Here is a 17,430-nt window from a genome sequence, read left to right as displayed (position 1 = left end):
GAGGAGCTGGCCAGTCAGCCGCCCGCTCACAGAGCCCTCTGCTCCCACCGTCACACAGACCGCTGCAGCAACAACGGCAGAGGAAAACACAGCTGGAAGATTTTCATACCGCAGCCAGATTTTGATGTTTTGCAATACAAAAATGTAATAACTGAGGTGAAAGTTTGCTCCGTGTGGATATGTGGTGAGATTTCAAGGGTTTTCAGTTAGCTTCAATTTCCAACTGCTTGTCTTACCCAGTTCTGTGTCAGTAAGATGGTCTGACTATATCGGCCACAATAAAGCTGGCTAATGCAGAGCAGAGTTTAAGGCAGGTAGTGAAAATATTAGGCTATGAATTCTCCTAAAATGATGGCGTTAGTCTCGTTACATGAGAAAACCTGCTCAAACAGTCCCGAGGACCCCCCACTCAAAAACAGCCAATATAAAATCTTGCCTAGTGCTCCAACACTGTCAGAGCCGCCTCAGAAGCTCAGAAGGGAGTCTCTGTGGTGACATAACTGTTATCATTCAATTCCTCCTCAACCTGGGTGGGCGGGGTCATCACCATGGAGACGGGCAGGTTATTTCCTGCAGTCAGAGCAGGTTAGAAAGAAAATGTAGATCATTTATCTGTTAGAGACAACTGTCAGTCTTCAACACCAGAGTTAGACTGATTGATTAATTGTAATGTCAGTGAATGAGTCAGAGTGTTACCTGTGGCCCTGCGTCGATATAAAGACACCATGAGGACAGTGGAGATGCAGTACGGACAGAACACCACCAGGTGGCGGATCAGTCTGAACACAAGCTGGAGGGGGACTGAGGCCGGGGGCAATGGAGGAGGCGGTGCTGTGGTTGTAGGTATATCTGTAGAGAGAATGCACCTGCTCAGGTGAATCTCTGGATGAAATAAGTCCTGAAATCAAAGGTAACCTCCTCACCTGTGACAGAGATCCAGCTGGATGGAGACTCTCCACGACCTCTGATGTCACACTTGTAGAGGCCTTCATCAGACTTGTTAACATGGTGGATGGTCATGTGACCTGTAGGCTCAGTCCTGATGAGGGAGCCATCTTTATAGAAACCAGCTGGGAGGTTGGAGGGAGGGGTCTCTGTTTTACAGTGCAGAGTGACATCATGTCCCTCCATCACAGGGAGGACAGGACTCTGCAGGATCACTGGTCCACCTCAACACAGAGACAAACTACAGCATTTCATCATTTACACACAGCTTCATCAACACTAACTCCACAGTCTGATCTTACCAGTGACAGTGATGTTGATGGTGTTACTGGTTGCTCCGTCTCTGGACTCACACCAGTAAACTCCACTGTCCAATGGGAAGATGTAGTTGATCTTACATGAAGAACCAGCTGATGTTCCCCAGTCAGATCCACACTGAGTCCTGGTTTCTCTGGTTGTGTTCCTCCTCAGCGTCCATCCAGCAGAGCTGTCGTCTTCCTCACAGCTCAGAGAGACAGACTCTCCTTCAAACAGCTGAGAGCTGCTGGGACTCACAGTCAGAGAGGCTGGAGGAAGAGGGGTTTAAAGTCAAGTTAATGTTGATGTGCAGTTTAGGAAACATTAAGTGACACCACATGACTGAAGTTCCAAACTTTTTACTTGATAAAATGTTATTGTACACCAGTGGTTCTTCACCTGGGGGCCGGGAGAATGCTACTATAGACACAACACAAAAATAGAAACAAAATAACTTAAAAATAACTAGACAGCCTGTGTTGTGAATGGAATCACTTTGGGTGGACAGTGTAAATATTTCACACTGTTTAATGCATTAGGTGGTGGTAACACACCAAAAGAGAATACTAAAAAATGTAACATTAGGCCAGCTGGTAATTTGCTTAACAATGGAGCATTTTTTAATAAGTAGCACTGGAAACTACAGGAGATAAGAGGCAAACAATCTACCTAACAGAAAGCCACCACTATGAACCTGAAAGTTTTGACATTTTTTCACTAACATCACTGACTGGATTTCCAAAACTGGGATACCACACAGTTGATGCGAGACCTTGTTATTACCGCGCGCTAAAGAAATGGCTTCAGTTATGTGTGGGAAAATCAATGCCGTGCAGCTAGCATTGATACCAGTGTGAGAGGATACCGGGAAAAAGCTGTTTGTGAAGCGTTTGGTCTTGGTCGAGAGTGACCTGTAGCTCCTCCCTTAGGGAAGGAGGTGGAAGAGGTGGTGAGCAGGATATGAGGGGTTGGAGATGATTTTCTTTGCTCGCTTTACAGTCCGATGTGTATAGAGAGATTCAACTGAGGGCAGTGGTTTGCCTATGATCTTGGGCAGTCCACTGTAGCTTTTTCTTTGTTTGGCTGTCCGTGCTACCATACCATACTGATGTAATAATGGACTTGATGATAACGGAGTAGAGCAGAACAAGGAGTTAATGCTTGATCCGGTATTTTTTAAGCTGCCTAACGAAGTAGAGTCTTTGTTTAGCTTTTGCAATGATGTGTTCAGTGTTAGTTACTGCTAAAGTGTGTTCCTAGGAATTTAAAGGAGTTGGTGATGGTGATTTAGTTGGTGTTTATTTGTATGGGTGTTTTGGGAAATGGCCTACGTCTAAAGTCAATAATGAGTTCCTGGGTTTTGACTGTGTTGAGTTGGAGGTCATTGTTTGAACATCAAGTGACAGCTTGGTCCACTTCCATGTGGTACTGAGTTCAGGGCTGGACTGGTAATCTGTCATACTGGGCAAATGTGCACAGGTGAACGACATGTGGAACTAATTAGGCACAGCAGACACACAGTGAAACAGCACAGAGTGAAACAGGAAGGCAAGTCAAACCCGGATGAGTGAAGGGAGGACAGGAGGAGGGCAAGTGGAATCCAGGTTGTTGGAGGGAGGACTGGAGGAATCCATGGGCACAGAAATAGAAAAAAAGACAGTCCAGGGCATGCAGGGGCAAAACGGTGAGTGTTCAGGGACAGAGAGGAAACAGAACTTCAGGCAGGCGGTGTTGTGGTGCTACAGAATCTCCCCACTGCCATGTGTTCTTTTGTTCCCCCCTTCCCTGTTTTCTGTCTGTCCTCCCTGTCTGTGTCTGTCTGGGCGTGGCTACACCCTCTGGCTCCAGCAGTGCACCTGGTTCTCATTCCACTAATCAAGCTCCTGCAGTATTTCAACCCCAGTCCTCCTCACATTCTTCGCCAGATCGTCAGTTAACCACATGTGGTAAATGCCTCAAGGCTGACAATCTTCTCCTGTAAGATTCCCAGTAATTTCTGTCTCTCCCTGGATTAACCCGTTTTTCTCTGTGCCCAGGATCACCGTACCTCCAAGAACCCTGCTGAACGCCACACCCTGCTCTGCACGTATCTTACCTGGACTTACTCACCTCCTCTGTGCTCTCCATACTGCCCTGTTGGACCTATTAATAAAACCCTTTTTGTTACCCCTTCGAACTGTACCGAGTCTGTCTTTGAGTCCTCAAGTTTTTGCATTATGACAGGCGGTATGAGAAGGAAAAGGGGATTTCAGGCGAGCCATCTGAAGGCAGGACAAGGAGAGAACAGGGGATGTCAGGCACGTGGCCTAAAGGCAGGTCAGTTCAGAGGGACGACCAGAATAGGTCAGGAGGCTGGCTTGGGGGCTGGGAGCAAGGGCAGGAGCCCTCGAGCCATCTACAGATGCTGGACAGGGGGGGAGGGTGCGGCAGTAAAGGCAGAACCCCTCTTGAGGCTGGCAGCGAAGGCGCGACCTCTCCGGATTTCGAACAGGAGGCTGGCTGCGAAGGTGAGATCTCTTTGGAGGTCGGGCAGAACTGATGGCTTAGAGCGAAACAGCAGAACAGGGAACGGGAGACAAGGTTTCTGAGCTGCAGACTGGCAACTGGACAGGCGGGCTGGGAAACCAGGCTGGGTACCGACGTCTGGATCCGCGACTGATCAGTGGGGCTGGCTTCCGGCAACTCGGTGCGCAACTGGACAACCACGCTAGGAACCGGCAACTGGGTACACAACAGGACAATTGGCCTGGAAACTGGAATGAGAACAACCAGACTAGGAACTGGCAACTGCGTATAGGGGCCTGGAGTGGGCTGGTCCACCAACAGAGCTTGTGTTGGTCAGACCGCTGATGGAGAACCAGGAGCAGGGGTCAGTTGGGCCACCGACAAAGGATCAGGAGCAAGAGTCGACCGAACCACGGTCGGAGCTGGTGCTGGATGGACCACCAATGGAGCCAATGATATGTTCCGTAATAGTTTCAAAATGAACAGAAAATATACTTCTAACATTGTGTTTTGCACCGCTGCTTCCCGCTGCTGTAAACTCGCGCGCTCACACACGTTCACATCCGACTCGAGACAACCACTTCTCTTTTGAGGTAACTACAGTAACATTAACTGAGGGTTTGAACTGCCTTGAGTGTTTCTACTGTCACTCGTTTGTGAGAACACGATCAAGCCGGCAGCAAAATTTGGAGTGCACACGTATTAGAGCCTTTATGGTAAATGCAGTAACGACAGTCGTTACATTCGTTAGGACTACCAGTGGCCAAGACTGAACGACCATCATTGGTATCTTCACCTGAGGCCAATAGGTTACGTTTGTTGAGTTTCCTGGGAAGTGATGAAAGGACAGCATTGTAAGTGGGGGATAAGTGGTGGCGTAGACCCCCTCCCCTGTTCAATGACGGCTTCTCGACCCTGGTGTAGATGCTTCCTTTTCACCTCTTTCAAACCATCCATCTTCTCTGTCTAAAATGTGCACCTGGTGGTCCTCAAACGAGTGTCCTCTGTCCTTCAGATGTAACTAGACTGCAGAGTCTTGACCTGAGGAGTTGGCCCTTCTGTGTTGAGCCATGCGTTTGTGTAGTGGTTGTTTAGTAAACAACCACTCACAAACGCATTCGTGTTTGTGTGGGTCTTCAAAAATTACTATTACAAAATTGCCCTTAGTTAATAGTAAAATTGCAAGAACAAAAATATATAAATTAACATGATATAAAATGACAATCAACTTTTTAAATTGTGTTAGGTTTTTGTTTTCTGCAGGCCCAGAAGCAGACACAGATAAGAGGGAGATGTTTTAGTAAAAGGTTTAATGAAAGAATGATAGATTAATGAAGCAGGTAAATAGGGCAAGCAAAGGCAGCAAAGGCAAGCTGAATAAACTGGAGTCTAGATCATCTGTGTTGACTTTTAAACCTATTTCTAGACCATGGAGGACATGGAGGATCTGTTCAGAGCTTACTTCCAGTAGAAGCAGGTTGGTTTTCTATAGAGAAAACCAACAACACTACCAATAAGAAGAAGAATCACACCAATAACTGGCAGACCGACTTTCAGTCCAATATTTGTGCCCTTGTGTCCAGACCAAGAGACACTCTGAGCTGTACACACTCACCTGGCTCTGTCACTGATGTCAGACTGATGGTGCTGATGACTTCAACTTTGCCTGGATTGTTTTTCTCTTTAAGCCAACACTCATATGTTCCAGTATCGTTGATGTTGACGTTCTTCAGAATTATAGAAGCGTCTCCGTCCTTCATGTCTGGATCTCTCAGCTCCACTCGACCATGATAAGATGGATGCTGGTATTTTTCATGTGAGCAGCTGTCTCTGAAGAAGAAAACATATAGACCATCTGACTCCAGGTCAGGTCTGCTCCACTTTGTTACTGTGATGGTAGCATTTCCATGACCTCGACAGGGAAGAGTGGCGTCCTCTCCAAGCTTTGCTGTCACTTCATGTTGATCTGAGCAAAAACAGAACTTTAGGAGGTTACAAACAAAAGTGTTTAGCCTTTTATAATCAATAATATAAAATTAATTATAATGATTATGATGTTGGTTTGAGGTTTTACTGCAGACACAACAACTGTACACCTCAGAGAAGATGGAGACCCTGATCCTCACTGAACACTCACAGTATCTTCCAGCTTTAACATCACTGTGTGTTTGAGTCTTTGTCACCTGCATCAGGTTTAAGAACACATGTTCTACAGAACTTATTCATCTCTACATGGTGGAGCGCTAGCAGCCCAGGAAACATGCAGGTGGCTAGCCAGTGTTGACACAGGCTGAAAAGCACTGGAGGTACCCAGTGAAGTCAGCATGGCTGTCTTAAGAGTGTCCAACTCAGACACTAGGCTGGCCATGCCAGGAGCTTTGAGGAACCCTGGATTACTTTTTAAAATCTCTTCAAGAGAGGCTTTTGCCCCCAGTCTCTTCCGAAAGTCTCCCAAAACATTCAAGTTAAACTAGAGTTTGTCCACGGCAAACTAGAATAGAGCTGAGCGAGTGATGCCTTAAGTACTGATCCTACACATACGAAGTCTTGTTTTGAGTGTCAGTACTATACATCACTTCTTAGTGCTGCTGTCATTAAATCATTTGTTGTTAATTACACTGAATTCAGAACCAACTATTAACACTATAAACCAGCACACACCCATGACAGTACATTAGCAGGTTTTAGTGACGGTGATAAAAGTAAAAGTACTGATGGTTCCTGGTACTATTGGGTGTCTGATCAACCAGCTGTGTCCTCAGTTCTATCAGAGTCAGAGCAACAATAAAAGAGGTTTACACACCTTGGTTTGTTGTGCAGCTCAGCTGTGAGGTCAGAACTAAAGAGAAATCACACTCAGGTTGGTTTGACTTTTTCACACTTCAAGACATTTGAAACACCAGAGACCAGCACACACAGTGATCTTTTTGTAGTTAATGAATGGTTTCTGAATGAATACATAAAGTTGTATTGAAACATTAAAACTGATCCACTATAAAGAAAACCAACAGCAGTCTCGTGAATTACATCCTCTTAAAGTAATATTCTCAAAAAACGTCAGTTTTACAGGAGCATGTCTGAGCCAACCAATGCTGTAAAAACAAACTCATTGTTCTCGGTATCTTGATTTTCTCTGCTGATGGTTTTAGAGTGTACTTACAGAGCAGCCACAGTGTTTCTTTCATCCTGACACTTTGTTAGATTAGATCTACACTCTGATCAGTTCATGTTCACATATAAGTAAACCCTCCCCACCTTCCTCTGTGACTGTGGCTGGCAGGGTTGTGGTTTCCGCTCCACACTTTAGTTGTTGCATCAAAGGTGATAAATTCAGTTTTAAAACAAGGCTCTGAGCCACAACATGATGTGAAGAGAGACATAAAACTAAATGACGACACTGAGATGAAAAGTAAAGCAACAACTGTCACAGTGAATATGATGCGTTCACTGACAGTTAAACAAACCCTGCAGGGTGTGTGTCCGTTCTGATTCCCTGAGGTGAAGGATGAAGCTGCTTTTTTCATTAGATAGATTCAAGATATTTGTTTGAAGCTGTCAGAGATTCATTGTGAAGTGAATTGATGTTGATCTTAAACTAACCAGCTGGATCTTCAGGTAGGTCACAGCGGGTCAGTCTGTAGGAAGTGAACAGGAGCTGATTTTGAATGGACAGCTTGAAGCACTGAAATGTCAACACGTTCTCACTCCTGACTCGTCACATATTGACGCTTGGTCAAGGCCCTTTGGCGACACTTGTTAACGACCTCGGTATCACTTTTGCTTCATTTTTTGACGTTTAAGGCAATGTGGTCAAGTTAGCAACGTTTAGCAACAACAAATATGCAGCGTCCAGTAAAGTCTGACTGCAGTCAGTGGTTTTACGCACAAAAGTCTGTAGCAAGCAGTACGCTATAAGGTATACAGTGAAATATAAAAAATAGATTTCACAGATTCAACAGAATGAATTTAGTTTTATTTGCTTTGGTATTTGTGTCACATAGACAACAAATACAGTGATGATTGCTGGGTAATATGTATTTGGCTGCCAAGTTTCTATTTGATCATGTGACAAGACTCTAGAAACCGGGTGACAAGTAGACAAGCAGAGCACACGTGCAAGCTAGCAGTCATGTCATTCAAAAATAAAAGTAGTTTCAAGAAGAGACAGGAGAGAAAAGAACAGGAGGAGAGGGTCACACAGCTCCCAAATAAGATTGTTTAGGATTACTGAGGACATTGTCAAAGATTTTGCTTAATGCAGGCTCGTCGGATGCCTTTCAACTAGGTGAGTAACTTTACAAGTGCTTTTTCAGTGGATTTGGTGTGGCTGCTGTGCAGCTGTTTAAAAGGCTGTTATCATTTTGGGGACAGGTCACTGCTGAGCACCTGTTGGATCCTGTGGATGTGCTTGTGGGTACATACACCATAGCTGGCCTGTTTTCAGGACATGGTGTTGTGTTATAAGTAGGCCACTTTTCTTTCTTATTCACCATGTAAATGTCTTGCCTCTTTGTCGAAGAGGAATGTGGTTGTTGTGATTCGGGAGGTTATTGTACTGAAATTGCCTGTAAAAGTCTGCATCATTTCAGCACCACAGGGGACACCTCCTGCACTCAGCTGTTTAAAGTGACGTTTAAAGATTTTGACAGTGACAGACCAACCACATTATCAACAAGCAAAAATAAAAATATAATATATATAATATAAAATATATATATAAATATATATACACTAAAAAGAGAATTCAGACTTGCAAATTACCTGAGTGCAATAAAATGTCCTAAACTAAGAAAAATGTTGACAACATGCAGACTGAGTGAACAAAGCCTGGCCATAGAAAAGGGTCGCCACAGACAGAGCTGGCTACCACAAGAGGATATATATAAAACATTGGAAAAAAAACCACATACAAACAATTCCCAAATATACCCTGAATTCTAATTTATATCAGACACACAAAAACTCCCATATTTACTGGGAGAAATGCCCAAATGTCATATAATTGCAGCAAAATGTCTCCTCATGCCACAAACTGAGGACAACCAGTGGAAACTCAATAGACTCAAATATAATAATTGTTCTCAAAGGTTTTCAATTAGGGTGGCGATGGCGCAATGGATTAGACACATGCTTTGGTGTGAGAGACCTGGGTTGCTCCAGAGGCGTGTGACCTCGTTTGTAAGTCGCTTTGGATAAAAGCGTCAGCTAAATTTAAAGGTTATTATTATTTATTTATTATAAATTTAAATTATTATTATTTTCATTGTCTGTTATTTTAGTAATTTAATCCTTATTTTTTGTCTATTAATACACACACACACACACACACACACACACAGTCCAAATCTGAAATCCATCACATGATGGTACTTTAGCCTGCTGCGTCCAGACCCTCAGCAGCAGCGTGTAAGTTGGAGAGAGATGCACACAAAGAGAACTGTTAATATGTTAATATTAACAGTTCTAACAAAAACAAAAGAGATCGATTTAAGGGGGTTAGGTAGTTACTGCATCTAATGTTATCAGTTGTTAAACCATGCACAACGAGGAAACAAGGCACACAAGGCACACAGCAGCCTGTACTGGGGCCCGTTGTTACTACCTTGCGCTACTGTGCACATACACTGAATATACTGAGCTACAGCTGGGGGTTGTTCCGTATATGTGACAGAAAGTGTTTTTATGGTTATGAGAGAAAGTTTAATATTTTCTGGTTTTCCCTCTCATGTCCTCTGGCTGCTCTGCTGCAACGAGAAGGAGACATAACAGATCAGAACTTTACTTAGTTCAACACATTGGGAGAAACCCTGTAGTGTAAGTTCACCTGAATCAGTCTTTTTGTGAGCAATCATTTGATACTGATTTGTTTTGTCTATTACTAAACCTGTCAGAGTTAATCCTGATAACTGCTCTCACACAGCTGCTTACAGTATAAGATTAGAAGAGTTTAAAGTGAGACTGTCCCTGCTGCCGAAATCTGAGATCCTGAGTTCAACATCATCTACAAGTCAAACTAGAACATGAGGAGTTCCACAGGGAAGTGTTCTGGGTCCTCTGCTGTTTGTTTGTATGAAGGAAATCTGAGGTTTATTTGCTGATGACTCAAAAACTTTACCGTCATTTGAGAACCAGAAAACACTGGATCAGTTAAGGGCCGGCCCGTAGCATAAGTTACATGGGCTGTTGCCTAGGGAGCAAAATGTCAGGCGGAAGCCGCAAGAGAAAGTTTTGGTCTCGGCACAAATCAACTCTGCCCAGCTGATGCAACACCAATGTACACTGTGATAATAACCAACTGCACCTGTAAAAGCCCTGAGTAGTTGAATGAAAGATGCACGGAAACAAACTTTCCTCAGATCATGTGTGTAATGATGTTTTCAAGAAATTATTGCAAATGCCAGTACAGTTTACATATACAACATATACAATACACAATATAACATGCATAATACATACAATTCTAACCATTATCTCTAGTTTGCAATTATATCTGCAGTAGCATTTCCCACTTTTAACTACAGAGTACAGCAAATACAAAACACAATTATGCTGATAACATATAACACTCACAATTACACCCTTTAACAGTACTCAGTACATTTCAGAAATGTATACAGAACAAAACTACAACTGGTACGATGTCTCTGCACAGCTACTAAGAGCTGCTCTTTCAGCTACTACGTCACAGTTAGCATTGCTAAAGGCTAATGTGGCTAGCTTACTCGTCATCGTGTAATTAACGTCCTAACTTCACAGTCTTCGAACAACTGTGCTAAAACACTCTCCTTGACACACATACAAATTCACATAACACTCTGTTAAACAATAACACATATTATAAGAGACTCATACCTGAAAAGGGGAATAGTTGAATGAATGGACACAAACTTTCCTTAGATCATTTGTGTAATGACTGATGGGAGGAAGTGAGGTGCACCGTAACATAGCAACAGTTTTACCTTCCCTCTGCTGGAGCCCTCTAGTAACTACAACAGAATGACATTGTGCACATGAAAAATAACAAAACACAAAAGTACTGTACTGTCACTGCTGCAACTAACAATAGCAACTTTAACCATAACTGCTGCTTACTCAACTGCTTGCTATGGCTTACTGGTAAAACACATTATTTCCATCTGTCAGACACCAACCTTACTCCAAGACTGGCTGTAAGTCGCAGCCAGATTTTGATGTTTTGCAATATAAAAATGTAATAACTGAGGTGAAAGTTTGAGAATACAGACAATGAATGAAACATTTTGTGGAAATTGTATATTGCTAGTGAGGGATTGAGCAAATAATTTAGTTACAACAACCCGTTGTCTTTGAAGAATTTTTTAATAAAAGAGAACAGAGAAATTCTACAACAGAAAATGAGCTGGTCCAGAGATCTGCCGCCTAGGGTAGTTTTGAGCGTCTGCCCAGAGCAAATGGATGCATAATCATATACACGGTCTAGGTTTCTATGTTTCTGGGGAACAGAGATCCTTTCCAGCCATGAATGAATATTCAAGGAGAGGAGAGGAATGGCAAGAAAGGAAAACACTAAAACAATCTCTCAACTCTGACCTAAACCCTACATCAATGGACAGACTAATATAATGAGTGGAATAACAGGTTAAGAATGAAAGCAATATACATATAAATAAGAGTAAAAAAGGTTAATAATGAGTAAAAACAATATATATATGACATAAACAATAATAGTAATAATAATAATAGTAATAATAGAACATGATAAAAGGAGAAGCATTTTCTGCCATTACGGTCCCCACTCAAAAACAGCCAATATAAAATCTCGCCTAGTGCTCCAACACTGTTAGGTGCTCAGAAGTGATGCTCTGTGGTGACAGTGATGACATCATAACTGTTATCATTCACTTTCTCCTCAACCTGGGTGGGCGGGGTCATCACCATGGAGATGGGCAGGTCATTTCCTGCAGTCAGAGCAGGTTAGAAAGAAAATGTAGATCATTTATCTATTAGAGACAACTGTCAGTCTTCAACACCAGAGTCAGACTGATTGATTGATTAATTGTAATGTCAGTGAATGATTCAGAGTGTTACCTGTGGCCCTGCGTCGATATAAAGACACCATGAGGACAGTGGAGATGCAGTACGGACAGAACACCACCAGGTGGCGGATCAGTCTGAACACAAGCTGGAGGGGGACTGAGGCAGGAGGCGGTGCTGTGGTTGTAGGTATATCTGTAGAGAGAATCCACCTGCTCAGGTGAATCTCTGGATGAAATAAGTCCTGAAATCAAAGGTAACCTCCTCACCTGTGACAGAGATCCAGCTGGATGGAGACTCTCCACGACCACTGATGTTACACTTGTAGAGGCCTTCATCAGACTTGTTAACATGGTGGATGGTCATGTGACCTGTAGGCTCAGTCCTGATGAGGGAGCCATCTTTATAGAAACCAGCTGGGAGGTTGGAGGGAGGGGTCTTTGTTTCACAGTGCAGAGTGACATCATGTCCCTCCATCACAGGGAGGACAGGACTCTGCAGGATCACTGGTCCACCTCAACACAGAGACAAACTACAGCATTTCATCATTTACACACAGCTTCATCAACACTAACTCCACAGTCTGATCTTACCAGTGACAGTGATGTTGATGGTGTTACTGGTTGCTCCGTCTCTGGACTCACACCAGTAAACTCCACTGTCCAATGGGTCGATGTAGCTGATGTTACATGAAGAACCAGCTGATCTTCCCCAGTCAGCTCCACACTGAGTCCTGGTTTCTCTGGTTGTGTTCCTCCTCAGCGTCCATCCAGCAGAGCTGTCGTCTTCCTCACAGCTCAGAGAGACAAACTCTCCTTCAAAATGCTGAGAGCAGCTGGGACTCACAGTCAGAGAGGCTGGAGGAAGAGGGGTTTAAAGTCAAGTTAATGTTGATGTGTAGTTTTGCATGTTCTCCCCGTGTCTGCGTGGGTTTCCTCCGGGTGCTTCGGTTTCCCCCACCATCAAAAACATGTTAGGTTCTCCAGTCAGTGACATTGACTACACACTGATAAACACTGCCCACTGCTCCCTTGAGGGATGGGTTAAGATAAGAAGATAACATAAGAAAACCTTTATTTGTCCCACAATGGGGAAATTGCGGTTTGCAACAACAAAGACAAGAGCAGAGAGAGATAAGTGTACAAAGTAGCATAAACAAGTGTCAGACAAGAAAGTACCGTTCTTACAGTAAATAAAAACAAAGTTACTGTACATTAAATAAGACTAAACAGACTATGCCTTATACAGTACAGTCTCCTGCGGCATAAATAAATACTGGTAATATAAAAGTGTTGTAGAAGGGCAATGCACACTACGTTAATTGCAGAGAATGAATTTCGCAACATGTCTGTGTATGTGACAATAAAGTGTCTTCTTCTTCTTAAGTTCCAAACTCGTTTCTTGATTAAATGTTGTTGTAGTCCAGTGGTTCTTAACCTAGGGAAGGTAGGTAGAATGCTACTATAGACACAACACACAAGAAATAAAATCAATACAACTTAAAAATAACCAGATGGACTGTGTTGTGAATGGAATCACTTTGGGTGGGCACTGTAAATATGGTGCACTGTTTAATCCAATAGGTGGTGGTAAAACACCAAAGAAGAATACAAAGAAAGGGTAACATTAGGCCAGCTAGTTAGACATATTGGTCCAGAGAGTTGTCAGTTGTCAGACATCACTAACGCCTTCAAGAGAAACCCGAACACTGATGAAATTGGTGTTGTCCCATTATGCAATATACATTATGTATCGCCTTCAAACTGAAAGTCACATTTCTGAAATTATTATTATAAGTCCAACAACTCTACATGTCATCTGGATCAAAAAGCACGCTTCACTCTGTCCACTGGTACAGTTCCACCCTCTCTAGAAGTTGCCATAATCAGACCAACACCAACAACTGCGGCCCAATTTCCAACCTACAATTCATATAGAAAATTCTGGAGAGGGTTATTGCATCTCAAATGCAGACCTACCTCAATAAATCTCCTTGAAAAATTCATAGCATAGAAACTGCCCTGATTAAGATCACCAATGACCTCCTCCGTGCAGCAGATTCTGGTTTACTCTACATTCTCATCGTCCTGGACCTCACAGCAGCCTTTGACTCGGTATCACATTCCCTCGTCATCAACAGTCTGGCAAATATTGAAATTTGGGGCACTGTTTATCAGTGGTTTGCCTCCTACCTCTCAAAAAGGACAGGTCAGAAACCTCCATTACGGACTACCGCTGGGTTTAGTGTTAGGCCCACTATTATTTATCATCTACTTCATCCCTCTAGGCAACATCTTCTGGCACTACAACATCCATTTTCACTGTTATGTTGACGATACACAGCTTAATGTGTCCACAAACCCCAGCTCCACACTCACTGCCTGTCTACATGACATACAGACGTGGATGACAACTACTTTTAATTAAATTTTCTGACTTTTCAAACTAGCATACTCTCTGTAATAACGTACAACACTGATTCCCATTTGATTGTTGGTGTTTTTTTAAAGATGTTATGTACTATTGCTGCTTGTCGTATTTTATGATGTAAGGCGACCTTGAGTGTCATGAAAGAAAACTCTAAACAAAAAAGAAAGACAAAGAAAATTAGAAAATCGGACGAAGAGTACCTTGAGCATGAATTTACACAGACAAGTGATTAAGAAGATGCACCACAATGCGTTGGTTTTGGCAAAGTACTGGCTATGGAAAGCCAAATACCCTGCTGTTATTAGTCATTTATAACTGCTACGCCACTTGCAGACTTAGGGCTGTATTACAGAAACTACCTAACCTGCAGATATCCTAACTGCTTGGTAACCATGTTAATAAGGTTTAGGAACTGATTCAGGAATAAGGCCATTAAAGATTTAAAGTTTCTAAGTCATTGTTCTTTTCCTAACTTAAGATAGGAAAAGAGTTTTACAGAAGCATCCTAACTTCATAAAATCTTAAAGCTCCTCACTTTTATGCCGTCCTAACTTGTACTTTTCCACCAGGTAGTGTTTGTAACTTGTTTAATCCACATGGTTGCTCTTTTGTTGCTTTTACAAAATCAAAAAAAATGTCAACAGGCGAAACTTATTAATTGATAGTACCGATGTGTTTGATGACAAAACACTCGTTAGTAGAAAAGCTGTAGGCGATGCAACTCTAGATAATGTCTCATTATGTAACATAATGTAAAGGCTTGATGTGACAAAAGTATCCTAACTCGAGTTTTTGATAGGAGGAGATAGTGAAAGACAAAAAATACATGATGACGTAAGCCTGCAGCCTTTATTAATATTATTATTTTTTACCTTCATGTTTAACTTTGTGAGGGAGCACAGGAGGAGCCACCACTGGTTTTCTCTGCTCTTTGGATGCAACAGTTGCCTTTCTCTTCGCATCACTTGTAAATGGACTTGTTTTGTTTTTGACAGCATCAACAGTCCGCTGGATGCTGGACATGCGGCGGTGACTGTGTCCACTTTTTTAGCCAACTCTCTATCTTTAATCTCCCGAGTTAAGCATTATGGGAATTTGGATTTCTCAACGGAGGTTACCCGCACCTCTAAGTCATCTGAACTTTAATAATAGTTGTTGTTTCTGCTCCATTTTTCAGTTTCTGCTTCCATTTAAAAGCTGATTAGCTAGCGACATGAGAAAAGTGGCATCGGTTGCTAGGTAACAGACATAAAAGTTGATAACCGATGTTGGATTAAGTATTTAGGGTTTCCTAACCTGAGATAAGATACGATGAAGATAAGATAGTAGTGTTGTAGTCAAGACCGCCCAAACCGAGACCAAGTCAAGACTTTTAGGGGCTGAGACCAAGACCAAGGGAGGGCGAGACCAAAACCAGTTCCCCACATTACATGACACACAATAAAATGTGGAAGGAAATCATAGGTACTTCTCAAATTGATCTGAAAGATCCACATTCTCATTGCTGAAATCAACGTAAGCATTACCATCGCGGGGAGGGGTGACAGTTGTTAATGGTAAAAACGCATTTAATTATGGGTGGCTATGGGTTGCATCCAACATCCAATCAAAGTTAGGATGTTAACAAGCAATGTATTGACGCCACATATGCACGTTATGCAAGACTTTTTTCTTACTAAAGAAAGGGTTTAAATTACGTGTGTGAAAAGCATTGTCAGGCAGCCAGCAGTGATACCAGTTTGAGAGATTACTGTTGTCACACTGTGCCGTGTGCTCAGGCAGAAAGAGGTTGGTAGGACCCAAATAACTGGCAGGTAAAGTTCTTGTGATTTATTAGACAAAAGGCAATGCACACTTACAAGGAGTGGCAGAGACTAAAGCAAATCCAAAAGTTCCATAAAACAAACAATAATGCAGGCAGAGAACCAGGGAAACACACAACATAACAACAAGGATGCAACGAGGACTGAACAAAGCTGAGCAGGTTAAATACAGCGGCAGACGAGCAGGGAGGGAGTGAACAGGTGAAATACACAACAAACAGGAAATAAGCTAGAGAAAGATGAAACCTAACGCTACAAAATAACATAGGAAGGAAAGCATTGAACAACAAACCAGTACGAGTGTAACAGACAGAGAACACAGAACGCATGCATTACAAGCAGCTGGAAACACAGAGGCAAGAAAATAGAGGAGTTATTGATTGATCTGACCACTGATATGGCCCTGAAGCAGAGGTTCACCAACACACCTCTGGCTGACTTTTGGATCTCAGTTAAAACTGAATTTCCCAGACCGAGTTCAACCAGGTCGCGAAATATTTTCAACCTCAAAAAGGGGTCGGACTGCCAGAACAGTGAAGAACCCTGGTGTAGACTAAAGCTTTAAATTTAAATATTCCTGGTATTTTGAGTTCCCACCTTTGACCTGTTTTACTGGATTGAACTGAACTGGCTGTTTTGAGAATCTGAAAGAGCTAAATGAGCTCTCCCACAGACAAACTTTGATGTGGCATTTGTCCTGCAGAGAATAGAGCTGAGCGAGTGATGCCTTAAGTACTGATCCTACACATACGAAGTCTTGTTTTATACAGTACTATACATCACTTCTTAGGGCTGCTGTCATTAAATCATTTGTTGTTAATTACACTGAATTCAGAACCAACTATTCAAACTAAACCCGCACACACCCATGACAGTACATTAGCAGGTTTTAGTGACGGTGATAAAAGTAAAAGTACTGATGGTTCCTGGTACTATTGGGTGTCTGATCAACCAGCTGTGTCCTCAGTTCTATCAGAGTCAGTTAGAGCAACAATAAAAGAGGTTTACACACCTTGGTTTGTTGTGCAGCTCAGCTGTGAGGTCAGAACTAAAGAGAAATCACACTCAGGTTGGTTTGACTTTTTCACACTTCAAGACATTTGAAACACCAGAGACCAGCACACACAGTGATCTTTTTGTGGTTAATGAATGGTTTCTGAATGAATACATAAAGTTGTATTGAAACATTAAAACTGATCCACTATAAAGAAAACCAACAGCAGTCTCGTGAATTACATCCTCTTAAAGTAATATTCTCAAAAAACGTCAGCTTTACAGGAGCATGTCTGAGCCAACCAATGCTGTAAAAACAAACTCATTGTTCTCGGTATCTTGATTTTCTCTGCTGATGGTTTTAGAGTGTACTTACAGAGCAGCCACAGTGTTTCTTTCATCCTGACACTTTGTTAGATTAGAT

The 17,430-nt window shown here is 42.4% G+C and overlaps 1 protein-coding gene across 1 annotated transcript; it reads right to left on the bottom strand.

Moving 5' to 3' along the window:
• Window positions 1-10,098: 10,098 nt before the first annotated feature.
• Window positions 10,099-17,430, bottom strand: LOC119913133 (Fc receptor-like protein 5). Its single transcript, XM_038732456.1, has 5 exons — window positions 17,383-17,430; window positions 17,026-17,061; window positions 12,354-12,617; window positions 11,815-12,275; window positions 10,099-11,684 (listed from the first exon to the last, which is right to left on the bottom strand). Exons 1-4 carry the CDS (start codon window positions 17,405-17,407, stop codon window positions 11,977-11,979), a joined length of 624 nt encoding a protein of 207 aa, XP_038588384.1. The 5' UTR covers window positions 17,408-17,430; the 3' UTR covers window positions 10,099-11,684; window positions 11,815-11,976.

This window comes from Micropterus salmoides, unplaced genomic scaffold, assembly GCF_014851395.1.
Source record: "Micropterus salmoides isolate LMB-PRFRI ecotype aquatic unplaced genomic scaffold, ASM1485139v1 Ms_hic_scaffold_2, whole genome shotgun sequence".
NCBI classification, from domain to species: Eukaryota; Metazoa; Chordata; class Actinopteri; order Centrarchiformes; family Centrarchidae; genus Micropterus; species Micropterus salmoides.
Note: the sequence above shows the minus strand (reverse complement) of the source record. Positions and strands in the feature narration are given on the sequence as shown.